The sequence below is a fragment of the Anopheles merus genome, chromosome X (genome assembly GCF_017562075.2).
Source record: "Anopheles merus strain MAF chromosome X, AmerM5.1, whole genome shotgun sequence".
NCBI classification, from domain to species: domain Eukaryota; kingdom Metazoa; phylum Arthropoda; class Insecta; order Diptera; family Culicidae; genus Anopheles; species Anopheles merus.
The window spans coordinates 10,432,213-10,450,647 of NC_054081.1; the positions used below are offsets into that span (position 1 = coordinate 10,432,213).

At 46.3% G+C, this 18,435-nt stretch overlaps 2 protein-coding genes across 2 annotated transcripts; one reads left to right on the forward strand and one right to left on the reverse strand.

The window, feature by feature from the left end:
* The first annotated feature begins 126 nt into the window (after positions 1-126).
* LOC121595849 (protein halfway) lies at positions 127-6,298 on the forward strand. Its single transcript, XM_041920152.1, has 5 exons — positions 127-509; positions 626-852; positions 3,854-4,942; positions 5,028-5,364; positions 5,446-6,298. The coding sequence occupies exons 3-5, from the start codon at positions 3,864-3,866 to the stop codon at positions 5,986-5,988; spliced, it is 1,959 nt and encodes a 652-aa protein (XP_041776086.1). The 5' UTR covers positions 127-509; positions 626-852; positions 3,854-3,863; the 3' UTR covers positions 5,989-6,298.
* Positions 6,299-8,414: 2,116 nt separating this feature from the next.
* On the reverse strand, positions 8,415-10,629 carry LOC121596969 (glycine-rich cell wall structural protein 1.8-like). The gene has a single exon (XM_041922402.1). The coding sequence runs from the start codon at positions 9,099-9,101 to the stop codon at positions 8,718-8,720; it is 384 nt and encodes a 127-aa protein (XP_041778336.1). The 5' UTR covers positions 9,102-10,629; the 3' UTR covers positions 8,415-8,717.
* Positions 10,630-18,435: the final 7,806 nt, after the last annotated feature.

Consider the following 18,435-nt stretch of genomic DNA (forward strand, 5'->3'; position numbering starts at 1 on the left):
ATTACATAGTTTTGAGCAGACAGTTTCTTGGCTAATTTATTGAATTATTTTGAAATCTTAAGAAATGAAACTTTTTAACGGTGGGCTTTAAACATTGTATTTTATGCTTGTCAGTTATTGGAAGTCATAATAAACGTGCTAATTTGCCAACAATGCAGGTGTTTAATTGCCCCACATTCCCCTACAAACCGATCCTTGGCATTCTTGGGATGTGAAGGACAAGGCCAGGAAAAGGTGTTTGCCACCCCTGCGATTCGATCGAAGCAAGTGGCTGCGCAGAGCGATCTGTCAAATTGGATCGGGCAGGTTGTTGTTATTGTCGTTTTGTGGCTGCTTTAGGTAAATACACAAACTGCACCGTCGTTTAACTGCTAAAAGTCCCAATCGGTTGGGTTGTGGGTGCCAATTTGTGCCACAAAAACGCAGCAAGCCACAGTGGTGCAGTACAGCAATCAAACGCAGCAATCAACCAGTGTGCGTCGATCAAACCACCACATCCCGCAGCAGAGGTAAGCTGGCAGCAGCAAACAGGGAGATGACAACAAAGAGAATTCTCTAGAATGCTCCTCTCCCAATCGGGGCGAATGCATCACTCCGCTTACTGTGATATGATTTCCATTTTTAGCATCACGATTTCTGTGCAATGCACGACACCGTTGGTCGCCTGCCCATCTTGCTGCTGCTGCTGTTACTTCCGGGAATGAAAATGCACCACTGAGAGACATACCCGTCCAGCTAACGTACCGGCGCAAACGAACGTGTTTTTTAAAATTCTGTTTGCTTTTGCTGTTGTCTAAATTAAGCAGCGAAATATCGAGAGAAGAAAGCTTAATCACCGAATCAGCATTACCGGTAAGAGACACTGCAGGGGGCGATGGGGATGGTAGAATTAGCACCAGTTAGCGTTCCCCGGGGCAAGCGTGGCGGCACGCGACAATGCATCTGCCCCCTTCCAACAGCCCCTCGCTGCGCTAATTGACGAGTAAACAAAGGTGTGCGGCAAAGGGGCTCGGCGCTCGCGACGACGGGCGCGTCAACAACCCCTCCCGTCGCAAATTGTTGCTGCTAGAAATGGCTAGAAAAGCAAACAAATGGGTGGTTTGGAACTTAGGGAGCTTTTTTTTATGTTGGCGGCATGGAAGCCCTTACCTAGGGCTGTGCAAAGTCGCTTTTGCTAGTCTTATAAGGACTTCAAGGATAATGCTCGTCCTGTTGCTGCACAGGGAATGAGCGAATCAAACCATAACTTGATCGCAACAAATTCCAGGAAAAAATTTTTTCCAGGACCGCTTGTCCCTACAAAGACCCAGCGTCGGAGTGGAACCCAGTGCCACGAGTTTGATCCGTTCCAATAACTCGCTCGGTATACGAGAAACTCGTTATGCGGAAGGCTCCTTTCCGTTTCGTTGGTATGAAAAGTACCAGTACAGGTATTCTCCGACATACGCCATACTCGATATACGCGATATTCTAAAATTGACAGTTCTTTGCGAAAATTGTTCTGATTTGACACATCAATTGTCAAATGCAAAGTAAATCCCCTTTTGAGTGAATTTCAAAATCCATCCAAGGTACAAAATAGTAATCTTCGGTAGGAATCTGATCCTCTAACTAATTTATTGCCTAAAACCTACGACTTCCAGCAAAATTACACAATAATTCACTATAATTTCACTGAAAACCTCGAAAACCGATATACGCGATTGCCTCTGGTCCGCATTAATAACGTATATCGGGGAATACCTGAAATTGGTTTCAGGGCTTACTGGTGTAAGGGCAAGTACACTCATGTAAGGGCTAGTGCTAGTGGGTGAAACTGATCTAGTTTCATCTGAATGAATCTTTGAAATGATTCAGTCAATCTGAATCTCGGTTGGAAAGTTTCAAGAATATCAAAGATGTCGAAAGATTTATCGATCTCAATAGATTGATGAATCTCAATAGATTCATGTATCTCGAAATATTCACGAATTCATAGGGATAGGGATTCATAAATCTTCATGGATTTATAGAGCTTGAACATTTAATTATACTTCTTCTTGGCGTAACGACCTACGTGGTCATGCCGGCCTGTACAGGCTTTCGAGACTTCGTGGCAAGTAGCACGCAGCCGGATAGTTTACTTTGCTACGGGGAGACGGTCCATACGAAGCTACAACCCACAAAATCATACATCTCTAAAGATTCATGAATCCTTTGAGACTTGTGAATCTTAATGATTTCATGTATCCTTTGGGTTCATGAATTCTGATTCTTTAGAATTTGATGAATCCTTGAAGATTCATGAGATCTAAATTTGAAGAGTTCTGAATCTTTAGAATCTTTAGAATCTTCCCAAAAAAGGGTAGTTTCATCACAATTTAAAAAATGTTGCTGTAAGAATAGTTAACCGATTTTTATTAATCGCGTTTATTATGATCGAAGCTCTTTTTTGACTGAGCGCTAATCGAAATGCAAAGAAATGCTCTCAATGTGAACCGAGCGTGATCTTGACGTCAGATCTGCTCACAACAAAATTTACTGGGTTTTCCAAGTCAGTTTCGAATGTAAACATTGTTATTGATGTGTTGAAAATCATGTGGAAGAATTGAAACATTACAGAGTTTTCCACGTCAATTTCGAATGTAAACATTGTTATTCACAGCATCCTAGATGTTTTTCAACAGCTGTTAAATGTTTTTTTTGTTTCAAAATAAGGTTTCCTTTCAACACATGATTTTCAACATAAAACAAATAACTGTCAAACTCAATCCAGCTTGAGTCTTGTTGAAAATCATGCTGTAAAAATTAAAAGAGTATTTTGATGGAAATGAAATGTCAGATCGATGTGGAACAACAATTTGCATGCGGCGTATAACAATGTTTACATTCGAAAGTGACTTCGAAAACCCTGTAATGATTTCATGTATCCTATAAGTTCATGAATTCTGAATCTTTAGAATTTCTTAAATCCTTGGAGATTCATGAATGTGTGTCTGGGTAAAGTTTGTTGTTCCGATGTTAAGCATTTCCTACATTTATCTTACCTGTTAAAAACCCAACCCGTAACAAACAAAAAATGTTGTAATTCATCACCTCCAATATGTTTTGCAACAGCTGCCAAGTGGTGTATTTGCATCATGATAAAATGTTCAGTTCCTACACATGATTTTCAACACATCGCAAGGAACTTTTAAACTCAATCCAACTTGAGAGATGTGTTGAAAATCATATGGAAGAATTTAAACATTATTGTGATGCAAATACAACATTTGAAAGCTGTTGAAAAACATCTCGTAAGCAATGCAAAAAGTTGTTGACATTGGAAATTGACTCGAAAAAACCCTGGAAGAATTTAAAATTTCTTCAGCATGATTTTCAACACTTCAACAGTCCTTTGCAATCGTTTTTTTTATTGGAGTTTGAAGCCGGTTCTCATCATCCGTTGATCATTGTAGTGTTGAAAATCATGCTGAAGAAATAAAAAAACTATTATGATGAAAATGAAATATTAGAGTGATGTAGAATAACTTCTTGCAAGCGGTGAAAAACAATCTTTATGTTCGAAAGTTCTTTGAAACCCCTGTATGATAGTGTTGTGTAGGAATGACTTAAACATTCAATGATAAAACCCTCTCATTTGAGGTATTCTTAACATACCCAGAGTTTAGTTCTGAGTGCGATGAGGTTTGGTTTACTTCGTTCCTGTTTAAATTTAAAACATCAAAAAACGTCCTTGAAATGTGCCCTATCTCAACGTGTCCCATCATTATATGTACACACAAAACGGCCAATTTTAACTTCCCCAATGTTGTTACAAATCTCTGTTGCTTTATTCTAATTGTTGCACCATCTTATCAACGCTCGTTTGCAGCTGCGTTGCGATGGGATTCGCACGAAGGGATGCCGTCATCGCAATGCTGCTTATAATGGGAGTAACCGTGCCGGAGCTGCCCCTGCCGGCGGCGATGGCTCGCATCGTGGACGACACGGTGGCCGGCAGTAACGTTCTGTTCACCGACGCACCGCAACTGCTGTCGCAGGCGCTCGAGCACACTACGCCGATGCATGTGGTCGCTGTCGGTGAGCCACCGCTACCGGTAGACCCTGTGGGAGCAGAAGGAGGAGACGGTGGCGGTGGTTTCAATCCGGCCAGCGATCATCAACCGGGCAGTGTCGATGGTGGTAGCGCCGGCAGATCGACCGAATCGTTTGCCGCAACCGTACCGATGGTATCGAGCAGCTCGCCAGCACCGGCACCGAACGGTCACGCTGGCTCGAGCACACAGGCACCCTCGCTCTCAACGACGGCCATACCGCCACCGATGCCGTCCGCGGTAACGACGACCACCGGCGCACCGGTCGCTAGCTCTTCGAGCACGCTGGCATCGACCACGACGACCACGACCACGACGGCGACGATCGCTGCCGGTGCGCCAAACGTTGGGCCAGCGCCCGCCACCGCCACGGCCACCAGCAACGGGCGCTCGGCGGTATCTGCCCCGCCCCAGATCGAATGCTACCACGCCCAGCCGGAGCTGTGCGCCGAGCGCAAGGGTGACTGCGAGTGCAGCGTCGATCCGGTCGTGCCGGCCGCCCTGTACTGCTGCAACGTCACCGACATCAACAAGGCGATCGGGTGCGTGACGAACGCGCCGGAAACGGCCAGCTGGAAGTATCTGCACATCCGCAACGTGACCGTGCGCGAGATGGCGTTGAACGTGTCGAACCGGTACATCAAGACGCTGCTGTCGCTCGCGATCACCGACGGCACGATCCAGCGCATCAGCACGTCGTTCGCCCGGTTCTCGTCCCCGGTCTGCCTGAACGTGTCGAACAACAACATCAGCGAGATCGAGCCGCGCGCCTTCCGCGAGCTGCGCAACCTCACGATGCTCGACCTGTCGTACAACAATCTCTCCACCATACCGTCCACCAACGGGAAGTTTCGGCTCGACATACGGTAGGAAGGGGATAGAGCAAACCAGAAAGGAAAGAAGAAAAAAACACCCGCATTTGATTCCGTTTTTTCTTCCAACTCTTTGCAGCGGAAACGTTGGCATGCTGTGCAAGTCGCTGCTCGAATCGCTCAAGAGCGGCGTCAAGTTCAAGGATCCCGAGTCGACGTTCTGCCTGACGAATCGCACCTTCAACTGGTTCAACTCGACCGACAGCCTGCCGCTGCACCAGCTGGAGACGATCCAGCGCGTGCAGGACGAGTGCCCGGAGAACTGCACCTGCGAGCTCGACCGGCTCAACTTCGACCTGAACAACACGGAGCGCAAAACGATTACGACGCGCGTGGCCTGCACCGGGCTCGGGCTGACCAAGTTCCCCGATCGGCTGCCGGCCGGCACGGTGACGCTGAACATCTCCAACAACAATGTAAGCGGTGGATGGTGGTGAAGCGTGGTGAGCGGCGCGATGATATGGCCCCCGTTTCCTTGTTTGGCTTTCCCATTGCAGATCACCAGCCTGGAGGCGCTGAACACGCCGCCGTACCAGTCGCTGCTGCGGCTGCACGCCGACGACAACCAGATCAGCTCGCTGAGCGACCTGGAAGGGATGGACTTCATCTCGCGCTTCACGCTGTTCTCGATCCGGCGCAACAAGCTGAAAACCGTCCAGTCGTACATCTTCACCAAATCGCTCGACCTCGGCTCGTACATCTTTCTCGAGGGCAACCCGATGACGTGCGACTGCAACGCGGCGAAGGGGTTCAAGAACTGGCTGCTCAGCCGGAAGGCGCAGGTGCCCGACCACGAGAACATCTTCTGCGAGGGCAACACCAACCTGCAGCAGCTGGTGACGATCCAGGAGAGCAAGCTGTGCCAGTCCCAGCACGACTGGACCGACTACATCTACTACCTGATCGCGACCGAGATACTGCTGCTGGTGGCGCTCGTCTGCAAGGTGTCGTACGACTACTGGGTGTTCAAGACGGCCGGCTATCTGCCGTGGCCGGCGAACAAAATGCCCAAGCTGCCGTGCGACTGTCTGTGCGAATGAGCGGTCGCGATCGCTCGTATGCAAATTTGTGTGTGCGTGTGCGTGTGTGTGTGTGTGAGTGTGTGCCTTAATTAAGATGAATGTTTCCAATTTGTCTACCCTTTTTAAACAAACAACAACAGCAACAACAACAACAAAAAACTCTCTTTTAATCGTGTCTCTCGTCAGCTGTGATAATCCATACAAGAAGGCCTTCTGTCGTGCCAATGTCCAGTCCAGTCTACAAATGTGTGTTTGTATCGCGATCGGCTTGGAAAGTCTATCTATGTATCCGTCTTTATCATAAATAAAGTAAGTTATTGTAAGCGATCGTTTTGTGTTTGACGCAACTGTTTAAGGTAGATCAGCGTGTTTACTAACCTTTAACCGGAGTCTTCTCTTCTTGCCTGAGTAGAGCATTGCAAAGACTCCATTCACTCCCAGAATTTAAGCGCTGAGTTGTAAGCCGTGCCCTGGAGACAGACAACATTTCTATCTGAAGAGGATCGGTACGATTATTGCAGAATGTACAGCATACTTTTTAAGGCCTAATCCTACGCGAGGAGAGGCATACGTCGGAAATTATTAGAAGAAAATATACTGCCGTTTCCGAAGAATCAACACCGCGTAGAGAAAGAAAAGATCACAACAATACGTCTCAAGGTTAGCAGAAACCACTGCTACCAGAGAGTTACCAGAGCAACTGCACAGTACATCTCGTTCCGAATATCAGGATCTAAGTCTAATCTAGCATTCTGAATCTTCTGGATCTCGAGGAGTTTTGCAAATGTTCTTCAGACGATATCGAAACCGACGAAACCACTGCTACCAGAGTTACCAGAGCAACTGCATAATATATCTCGTTCCGAATATCAGGATCTAAGTCTAATCTAGCATTCTGAATCTTCTGGATCTCGAGGAGTTTTGCAAATGTTCGTCCGACGATATCAAAACCGACGAAACCACTGCTACCAGAGTTACCAGAGCAACTGCATAATATATCTCGTTCCGAATATCAGGATCTAAGTCTAATCTAGCATTCTGAATCTTCTGGATCTCGAGGAGTTTTGCAAATGTTCGTCAGACGATATTTCTCTAGTAGCAACGTTTGAATTACATGTAGGCATGTTTTTTTTTAAAGATCTATCTTCGATTTTGCGACAAAATTGTTGGAGTTGGCTTTCGCATCATGTTGGTTCGGTATATTTTTGGATGCGACACAGCTGGTAGATGTTATGTTTTTGCATGGTTCCCAGGTACTATTTAGACAAATTGGCCGGTTATATCAATCTTCAAGCGAAGCGATCGTAGTGATGTAGCGACTTTGCTCTATGTTTTCGTTTTCAGTATCATTTAGAACTTCTTGTCGTCGGGGTTTCAGAATCGTAGGCCATTCGGAATTAGACTTTCTTTCGATGCTCTGATTGTTGTCTAATAGTTCCAAAATATTTTAGATGCCGGAACAGGCTTATACGACGTCCACAAACTACTGGACGGAGTCCGTTTTAGACGCTACAGGGTGTCGTTCTTTGATAGCGTACGCTTTTGAACGTAGTTGCTACACTCTTTTGGCCAGCACAGTTTTGAATGAATCTTTGGAATGATTAAATGAATCTGAATCCCGATTGGAAAGACTCATGAATCTCAAAAGATTCGTGGATCTCGAAAGATTCATGAATCTCGAAGGATTCATTAATCTCGAAGGATTCATTAATTTCGAAAGTTTCTTACATCTAGAAAGATTAACGAATCTCTAGGGATTCATGAAAGTCTAAGGATCCATAAATCTCTAAAATTCATAAAGCTTGAGTTTTTTTTATTATTCTTCTTTTTAGTGTAACAAGCTACGTGGTCATGCCAGCCTATACAGACTTTTGAGACTTCTTGGAAAATACCACGCAGTTGAACCGACAACAGTTGAATGACAAGTTGTTGGTGGGATTGGGAAAATTCAATATTTTGGAGATCATACATCTCTAAAGATTCATGAATCCCAAGATATATATGAATTTTAATGGATTTATGAATATTATAGATTCATGAATCTTAAGAGATGCATGAATCTTTGGAGAATTAGAAGATGCATCTTAGAAGATTCGTGAATCTTTAAAGATTCATGAATCTTTGAAGATTCGACTCGAGATTCGAATCACTTAGCACTGAAGATTCATATGAATGAATCTCAACGTAAGATTTATGAAACCCAACACTAATCCCCTCTCGCAAAACAGAGTCTCATGAGATACTATTATTGGAAGTGCAATTAACGCCTAATTAGTGCGGGTGAAGATAAAGCAATAAAAAAAAACTCCAATTTTTGTCTATTTAAAAAAATGAAAACGTTATTCCAATATCAAGACCTGAAGATGCGTCCACCTCTTGTTAAAATCAATGTTTCTTTCATCGCTTGTAAAACTTACTTCCAATCCGGGGATGAAGCGGATGAATGATTGTTGTTTTGTTTCTTAACTTTATTGCGTTGGAAAACTCTCTAGCTGGAGAAGCAGCTGCAGCCCATATTTCGTCTGCTATTCGCACAAGATTGGAGGCCTCTTCAACTTAAATTCTATAACGACATCCTGCTGCGCGGGTAGTAAGCACAAGGAGCACCAGCAGCTGTTGTGTCCGGTCACCCTTATCTCTGCCCCAGCCACCGCGATGTCACACCGCTTTATTACGTCTTACAAATCGAACCTTAACACCTAATCGTAACTATCACGTTCCTCGCACTGCTCCAGCAGCGCCAGAGCCTAATACGGACAGAAGGGTGCGGCCGGGTAGGGTGCCCGCCCGGGCAGCGCGTACGGGGCCGGATTGACCACCCGGCAGATGTCCTTGTAGTCGCGCCCCTTCGCCTGCCGCTTGTGGCTGGTGGCCGTGGGGCGATGATGGCTGCCGTACCCGGTACCGCTGGCACTGCCGGCGCCGCCGCCGCCGCCACCGCCATAGTAGCCGTACTGGTTGCCACCGTAGCCACCGCCGGAGTAGGTCGGCTGGTAGGCCGCAAAGCCAAACAGCTTGTCCAGCATGACCGGGGACGCCTGGCAGGGCGCGGAACACTGTAGCAGGGCGAGCAGGACCGCCAGCAGGGCCAGCGCCACTAGCCGCCCGAGCGAGGTAACGGCGGTGTACATCGCACTGTTCGGCTGTCTGTTCGACCTTCAATTAACACACCTTGGCGGTTTGAGTGTCCGTTGTATAACGGCTTTTCTGTTGTTGCTGTTGTTGTGGTTGTTGTTTAGGCGACACAACTTCACACCTTGTACGCGAGCCAAAGTCGTCGGCACTTCAGGGATGCGATGGCAGGTTTGAGCGGCGGGCTTGATAGCGTTGTTTGACTTTAGACGAAGCAGAAGAGCAGCAGTCGGACGAGATATGTTTTGATTGCAGGGCACGCGGGGGGAGAATGTTTTTTATTTTGTTTTGGTTTACCGGGAGACTCTCCGGCTGCGGTCCGCTCGGGTCTTCTAATCGCACCAAGGATAGACGCTACTCTGCACGAGCGTACTGTACGGGCGGCGTGCTTTTATAGTAGGGATGCGATGATCAGGTGGATGCGTCTCTCTTTCTCTCTCGCGCGCGCGGTCAATCGCTCTCGGTGCGCTGCTCCAGCGGCGTCGGGCGCTCTCGCACAAGAACCTGCAGAAAGATCGCAAGATCCTCGGCAATGTTTGGTGAACGTGGTAGCGCGGTAGCAGCGTCACACAGCATCCAAGCCCGCATGAGCGGGGGCAGCACTCCCACCACGCGCGGTGTGTTCTGTTCTGTGCGAGAGACGGGTTCCCCGTCTGCTGCTGACCTTGACTCGCCGCGAATCTAAGTGCACTGACACGCGCCCCTCTCTGAGGTCGAGGATATATGCAGCGACCGTGCACTGCTATGCGAAGAGGAACCCGTTAAGGGTCAGGCTTTGCTGTGTATCTTTCTGCTTTTTTTAATAATCAGCTGTTTCGGGGCGTGTGACGTCTACTGGAAACGGTACGCGTAGCAGCCTGATCGAACCACACCTGCCGCCTTCCTGAATCCCGGAAGTTTGTTTCACAACACCGTTGCTCTTTATCCAAACCTTTAGCTCTTACTTCTTCTGCTTTGTAGTACGTACAGCCACCCAACACTCCGCCCAGTTTGTTAGCTTGTGGGGCAGGTAAATTTATGCGATTCTGGCACCTTGGTTTTAGCCCTTAATCATACAAACAAAGCTTCACACACCTTAATCCGCGCCACAGGCCTACCCACACGGCACAAAATCGATTCGCTCGGAGCACTACCGTGCGAAACCAGCTGCGAACCGAAACTGGCAGTGCCACGGCAAGCTGGTTCGGCTAGGAAATGGAGCCACGGATCACGGAATCGTGTACTGCAGGGCGCGCACACGGTGGCATGAGGAAATGCAACCCACCCCGCATTTTCGTTGCGGCGGTTGCCGGTGGCGCACCGTGTCGTACGCGGCGCGGAATGCCATTTCGTTCGCAGCTCACCATAACAACGTGCACGTTTTCGCGCTGGAACCGTTCGTTGCTCTCGGCACACGGTGCTTTTGGCCTTTTCCCTCCTTCACTTGTTTTTTTCTTTCTTTCTTTTCTAGCGCCCACTTTTGCAGGTTTATACGATCAACGATTTTTGCTTCAGCGCTAATGCGAACTTTGCTATAGGGTTTCGCGGCGAGCAAACCCTTCTCCAGGTTCGTGCGCGTGCCGCGAAAGAAAAGGGCATTGGCGGTGAGAAATGTCTTGGACGAGCAGCACGAATCTTCATGAGCACCGTTGGGGAGCAGGGTGTGATTCATCCAATCGATCAAGAATTGCTCTCCAATCATAATGCGTACCGATCGCAGAGGGGAAAGCCCAACCGCTGAGTCATGCTGCGTGATGTACCAGGTTTCTGCTGGAGGTCGAGCATTCTTGTGAACAAGAAGTCGGCAATAGCGAAAAAGTAAACATCTCCCAATGCGCAGATACCGTCCGAAAGTGTAAACACACACAAAACCACAATCGCGTAAACGTGTTGGTGGCCATGCGATGCGATCAAGCGGACCTGATAAGCCCGGAATCTTCAGAAAGACCTTGAAACCAGTCCCGCTGTGCTGGTGCACCGGAAGTTACCGAGCGCTGGTAGAGAAAGGGAAAATGCACCTCAACTCCCTTCCCTTCCACCCCACCGTTCTGGTTTATGAATCGCGAAATCGCAGCCCCAACCCCGGAACAGCAGCGACGGTGTAGCTCTCAAAATCGCGTAGCTCATTGCTGGAACTGGCGGATCTTCGTGCGAAGTCCGAAATTGAAGTCGCTCATGGCACGCACATTAGATGGATACAAGGAGGGGGGAGGGGGGGGGAGCGAAACTCTTTTCCTGCACGCAAACAGTGTTTGTTCGGGGCCGCTCTCTGTGGTGATGACTTCCCGAGCCAGGCGACCAAGGCGTTGCTTTTTCCTCTTCTTCTTTCTCTGTACGCCCATACGAGCTGGCTGCAAAATGCCTAGTTTCTATCAGTTGCTAACATTAACAAAATGAAACAAAACATTTTGTTTTTAATAGCAATGATCCATTGAATTGAAACAATCTAAAAATTGTTTAAGAAAAAAGAAGCCATTCTTTCATAATTACAATCAAACAGCATTCGGAATTGTGAGGTTAGTCTAATTCCAATGTAATCTCTATCTCTAGGTGAATCTTCAAGGGAGCGTCAGAATACAGATATATTGATGTTGGGGACAACTAATGAAAGTGTTGCTAGGAAGAATTCCGGTGGCATTCTTAGATCAATATTTTTGAGAACTGTCATCCAAACTGTAGGATAAATATCCTACAGAATTTGGACTGCCAAATCGCATCTGTAGCTTAGAGAGTATTCGGCGTAGGGCATAGGCAAAGATTTTCTGAAGATATCTTTTATTCTGAAGATATCTTGTATTCTGAAGACATCTTGTATTCTGAAGACATCTTGAAGAGAGACATTATATGTATGGAATATGTCGGGACCTTCAAAATGTTCATCTTAAAGAAACAATCAATCTTGAAGAGACTACCTGGGGATCTTAGGGAGATTCCTGTGTATTTACAAAATTTTGAATACATCTAAAAAGGTTTTCCCAAGAGCTTCCGGACTCTAAATTTGAAGTTCCTTTGATACAAACAGGGCGTTGGTTCGGTAAAATTCCAATGTCTTAACATTCCTTTTCCAAAGTATTCTCTTAACACGAAAAGGCCTGAAATGGACGCAGTGTAGAGTACGGTCGTAGTGCCCACCGTCGTAGGAAGTGGGAATTTTTGTTTTCATTTCGCCGCGTTTGTTGACATGCCGCCCGTCCCGGTAGCAGCTAATCGCAGCGCAGCGACACGCCAGCGTAGAAGGACACAGATTCGATGCTGCGCGTCAACATCACGCATCGGCACGGATAGTCGCCCGTACCGCGGCGAGGTTGAATGAACGTGGCCGATAGTGGGAACTGTTTCACGGTCAGTTTGGAGCGCGCGTCACCCTCTGACCTGCCGCGCGATAGGGACGAACGGTGCCCCGTTGCAGTTGGCAGCCCAGCGCATCCAAAAACGGTACTCCAAAACCGTCCCAACGGCAACATCACACACCACACCAGTCCACACGGTCGATTTTGCGGGCATTCGTGTTGGGGTTTTTGCTTCTCTTCTCTTTTTTGCCCTTTTCGGAGGGCGATCTAAAAATAGCTAATGGGTAGGGGGGAAAACTTGTCTGCCAGAGGTGCTCCAAGCCCAAGCGAAAGGGCTGATCGTGTGTGTGTGTGTGTGTGCGTGAATGCACGTGCACGGCACACAAAAAGAAGAAGAAGAAGAAGAAAATCAAAACGGAAACCGGTTCGTGCCAATTCGTTAGCTAATGCTCGCGCGTCCCATGTCTGCGGGCACGACTAACGAGCAAGCCGAGCGCCTTTATGGTTTATGTCTGATGCCCGGCGGCTAGCATAACGATACCGGTGCTACCGGTCGCCAGATCTGGACCAGATCAAGCGCTATTGTAAAGCGGGGGGAGGGTCGCAAAAAAAATGTACTAAAACTGTCGCTACATAATCGCACATTCTCTCGGCACAGCAACACTGCCCGAAACGGCAACAAACGGCAAAAAATAAAAAAAAACTGGGAACAATTTTAAGGGCTCGGTAGCGCTTAATGGTGCGAGCTGACACCAGCGCTAGAACGGCGCGGAAAACACGAATCCTAACAACCTGGCAACCCCGAAGCAGGGCATATGGTAATAGAACAAGCGGGGCCATTATCTATTCAAAGGTACCGCCGCGCCGCGGCTGGGCGGACGGTGCGCAAAAAAAAAAAAAAAAAAAAAACACCAGAACAGAAGTGCAGCATAATGCACCGCGTGGCACAGGCACCCGGTGTGCTACGCATGCGGCGGCAGCAGGCACTAAATCCTTCATTAAAATCCACTCGGTGTGAGCGCGAGCGGTTGGGGAGGATGGGGGAAACGGTACGTTACGTTCGGTAATTACATCTGTGATCTCCTTTTTGGGGCCGTTAGGTTAACGACACACTGCATGGGGACACATTTTTTATTACCATCACCACCGACCGGCGTACGACGCTCGTTTGCCACGCGCAAGAGCGGTCGAAAGGGCTGTTTTTCATTTACTTCAACACGTGATTCGCAACGCGACCGGGGCGTTTCGGGGGGGGCAGGACTAACGATCAGCCATTAATGCGAAGCCCGCGTTATTTGTTGGGCAGCAGTGGGCAGGCCGCTTAAGGGACAGGTGAAAGGATGTTTATTAGAGTTTTGGTAGTTGGACCGAATGGTCGACGTCTGCCGCTGATCGGTTGGAACGATCGATACGCTAAGGTCGGTCAAGGTCAGGCCAGGTGCGGAAGAAACCAAGGGGCCCCCGCTGGCTCAGTTGGCGGATTTAACGGTAAGCGGACTGAGCGTGCGGCCACGAGGGCATCCGTGGATGTTAGGTTCCGGTATAAATCTGCATCCCATCATCTGCAGTTGGGTGTCGAAAAATGTCGGGTCCTGGTATTTAGTAGAGCTTGCCCAACTGGGTACAGCTAAAATATTGACCGAATTCCCGGATCTTGGAATCATCCATGTCACGAAACACGAAACTCCAGGCTCTAAGGATTGGTTCAACGAGTGATTTTAGAGATTTATGAGACCCAATGTGTGTGAAGGTCTGTCAGCTTGTTTGGAAGACATTACATCTGAACAATCAATACAGCGCAGACTCACCCGTTACGCGTTGCGTCTTCTCCCATGGCAACCAGGCAGTCTATATTCATCCTACAAAACACGCCTAAAACTTCTAGGGTTATAAAAAGCTAAGCGAAAGGCGTTGCATAGTGCAACAAATGTTTGTTGGAGATATCCTAACGGGGAACATCTACACAGGCCAGCCCTACTCCGATGACTGGACGGCAATGCGCGCCTTCTGCTTAATGTTCCAGGCCGTAGAATCATTTATGGCTCAGGTGATCCTATCAATTTCAATGTGGAGAGCATTTGTTTAGTCTACGAATGTCTCGATTTTAATGCGACACTAAAGTCCTTTAAAGACCGAATTCCCGCCTGGGTATAGTAGAGTGTGTTCCTCGCTAGGAATGTAGAACCTAAGATAATGTTAAACTCAATAACATTGATCAAGACTATAACTGTCCAACTGTGATGGGTAAAGTTGACCAAAAACCGGAGTCATCTCAGATCCGACTCCGGAAGGTAGGTCCGCCCAGCATTATCCGGAGCCGTTTTAAATCACCCGGAGTCGCCCGGTGTCGTCCAGAGTCGATCTGAGTCGTCCAGAGTCGCTAGGAATCGGCCAGAGTCGGTTGGAATCGTCTGGAATTGTCTGAAGTCGTCTGATATCATCCGAAGTCGTCCGGAGTCGTTTGAAATCATCATCATCATCATCAGAATCGTCCCTAGTCGCCCGAGTCGTCCAGCGTTGTTTGAAGTCGTCTGGAATCGTCGCCTGGTATCATCTAGAGTCGTCCAGAGTCGTTCGGAATCATCCGGATTTGTCCGTAGTCGCCCCGAGTCTTAAATAGTCGCTCGGAATCGTACAGAGTCGACCGGAGTCGTCTGGAATCTTCCGAAGTCGCAGTCGTCTGGAGTCGTCCGAGTGACTGCGACTCAGACTACTACGACTCAAGGCGACCATTTCGCCGGAGTCGGAATCGAACTAAAAATATCCGCAGTCGAATCAGAGTTGTGGGTTCGCTCCAGAGAGCACATAATTAGTCCATTGAATAAAGACTTAATCATAATAATAATAATAACAATAATAATAATAATAATAATAATAATACTAATAATAATAATAATAATAATAATAATAATAACAATAATAATTATAATAATAATAATAGTAATAATAATAATAATATTAATATTTTAAACAATTACACTAGAAATAATAATGATAGTTAAAATTAATAAAATAAAATAAAAAAAAATAAAATAAAATAAAATAATAAAAAAATTAAAATAAAATAAAATAAAAATTAATAATAACAATAATAACAGCAGGTACATCAAGGACCTCCGAGTTCGATAGGTTGAGTTGGTTGAGTTTAGGAGCCTTCTAGTACTGTTACCGCTAAGACTCCCCGATACCCTCAATCTGTCACACGATCGGCTAGCCATCCGTCGCATCCGAGCTGTCTCATTCCAAGCTCAAACGGTCGCCCCTGCTTGGCATGCGAAATCGGGAACGTGAAAGAACCAGCAAGTACCACATAAAACATTCGGTAGTTCCCGGAATGTCTGCACCAGGAAATAAAATCCCCCGGGGAATGTGCCCTGAGGCGGCCCGGCCTAAAAACCCAACCTGAAAAAAAAAATCCCGATCTGCTAGAAGAGGTGTCAACCATTATGATTCACGATGTAAGCCCCTATCGGGCCATAAATTCTGGCACGCCAGGAACGAGACACTTCATTAGATCGGGCCGGATCGGATTCTAATTGCAAGTGCGTAGTGGCTTTTGCACCGTCTTCTAGATGACAGCTGGATGGCGGCATTAGAAGGGAATATGCATAAAAAAACAAAAAGAACCGAGTATTGTTGTTCGTTCTAAAGGTGTCTATCGTTAGGCAGGGGGGGGGGGGGGGGTTGGTATGTGACGCAACCAGCGCGGGAACTCGCGAAAAGCACGCGTACGCTGCGCATACTGATGGATTGGGTAATAATCCCTCCCGGTCGTGTATAAATATGTTACGTCTTGAATTATTAATTGCACCTACGCTCAGAAACCTACGTCGCGTGATGGTGTATTGTTAAAGCTAAGGTAAGATACCTAAGTCTGGCGATTCAAGCGAGCATACAGCGTATCTTCCGTATGTCCAAGATGCTCATGAGCAGAAGGATGCACTATCGACTATCGGGACAACATTTAAGGTACAGTAAGTGTTCGCTATCTGAGATTTCTTTACTTTCTGAGTTAATTCAAATGAAATGATAATCATCGAAGCATTCAAACTAAAAACAGAACATTACTCTGGCGTATTGTTTTGATCGACATTGATCGTAGTTATCCCTAGGAACTCGCGTATCACAGATTTGCTTTTTATTTCATTGTCCAGTTAATGACGAGTTCAGAATCCAATTCAGAATGTTCAGAAATGAATAAGTTTTTTCAAGCATTTCGATGTTATAAACATTTTTGATTCGCAAACATCTTTGGAATAAGGAACATCTTAATGCACAAAACTCAACATGGAATCGAAAAACTTGGAATATGCAGACGTTTCCGTTGTTGGATAAAGCACTTTATTTCTGAATTCTTCAGCAGCGGGAAGCGAATGTAAGCCAACTTTAAGATCCTGATTGGTTTGGCAAGGATTATATTACTATTATTACTATTCCAGAGTTGGACTGAAGCGTGTGCATGTGAAGCGTTGAACCAAGCGTGTGTTGCTGAAGGGTTGTGTTTTCGCATCCCCCCGGAACGTCATGAAGGAAAGACAGCACGGATTGGATTAATGGAAGGTTGCTGGTAGCTGGTGAGCCGTTCCTGCTGCTGAAGGGCTGTGTTTTCGCATCCCACCGCTGTCACCAGATGAAACGGTTAGAACTAATTATACTGAATAAAATACGAATTTTTATGATCCCCAACACCAAACTTTTTATTTTAATTCTCTACACTTCTGTTCTAGCCAAGCACCGACACCAGAATCCCCTTCATCTTTTTACCGCCATCGCCCGTTAGCTCTTTCGATCATCCACCTTGTCCTCTCTCCATTCTCACGATCATCTTTCTCTCACCTTCTCTCCTACTTCACGGTTCGTGTTCTTTAGCCGCCTGTACGGATACGGCCGCCGTTATCAGCTGTCATCGACGGCCTCTATCGTAGCGGCCAAGGTCGCTTCAGCGTGTAGCCTGTGGAGATGGTGTTGGTGGTGTACTAATACTGCTGCAAAACCACGATCGCAGCCGAGCAGGGAAGAGCTTCCGGTTGATTATTGTAATTCAAAACAATCAAGCGAGACAGTTTGAGGAATGGTTAAAGAAAATATCTTTGCAACAAAACATTGAATGGTTGGTAGCCGCTTGGTTCATCTACGATTTAAAATTCGTAGAAGTACGAGTCGTAAGAAATGTAATGATGCTTTTTTTAATGATCGAGTGAACGTCGAGCGGATTTAACAGCTGTAGTACATGCGAAGACACTGGCTGGAACATGGCTAGAAGAAGATCTTTACGATAAAATTAACAATCCAGCTTGGATTACAAGAATGGTTTACATCGATGATGATATCATCAACTTTGTGAAGTGTAAGGTGATACATTTAATATCGAGGATACTATTTCAGATGAAGCAATCGATGATACTTTAATGGACATCACGACTTAGAGTAATGAAGATCATTCGTCCATGCTTCCATATCCATGCTTTGCGAAAGTCATGAAATTTGTAGATTATTTGCTTGAATTTTTGCATGATAATATCACAGAAGTTAGTCGTCTAAAATCATTACACAAAAAACTGATGGCGCAAGGGAGCTTTGTAGATAATCTTTTATAAAAAAAGTAATGTTTGAATAGCACGCCAGCTATCTGGTTACAAAAACTGGAAATGAATGGCCAGGCAGTGATATCTAATTCTGATCTAATTTGAATTCTACCGCTACTAAACATATAGCTACGAACACTCCGGGCCGTGTCTGTGCTGCATCTGATGCGATTTTATCGGAATGCCATGTCAAATGGGATATGGGATTTGACCGATAACGTGGGACGTGCAATTTAGTCGTACGACGGAATCACAAATGTTTGATTTCGTCGGACGCCGAATTCGATTTCATCCAAATAATCACAATATTATACGAAAAAGCGTTTAACACCACGAGCGATTAAATCGCATGCCATGAAGCACAAACACGACCCTTACTGCAATGGGTTTTCAGAAAAAAACGAAAGTGTTCTAAACGAAGTTTCTTTACACTCTCATCTGCAATTTTTGATTTTTTGTCTAGGACGTGAAGGATGTAT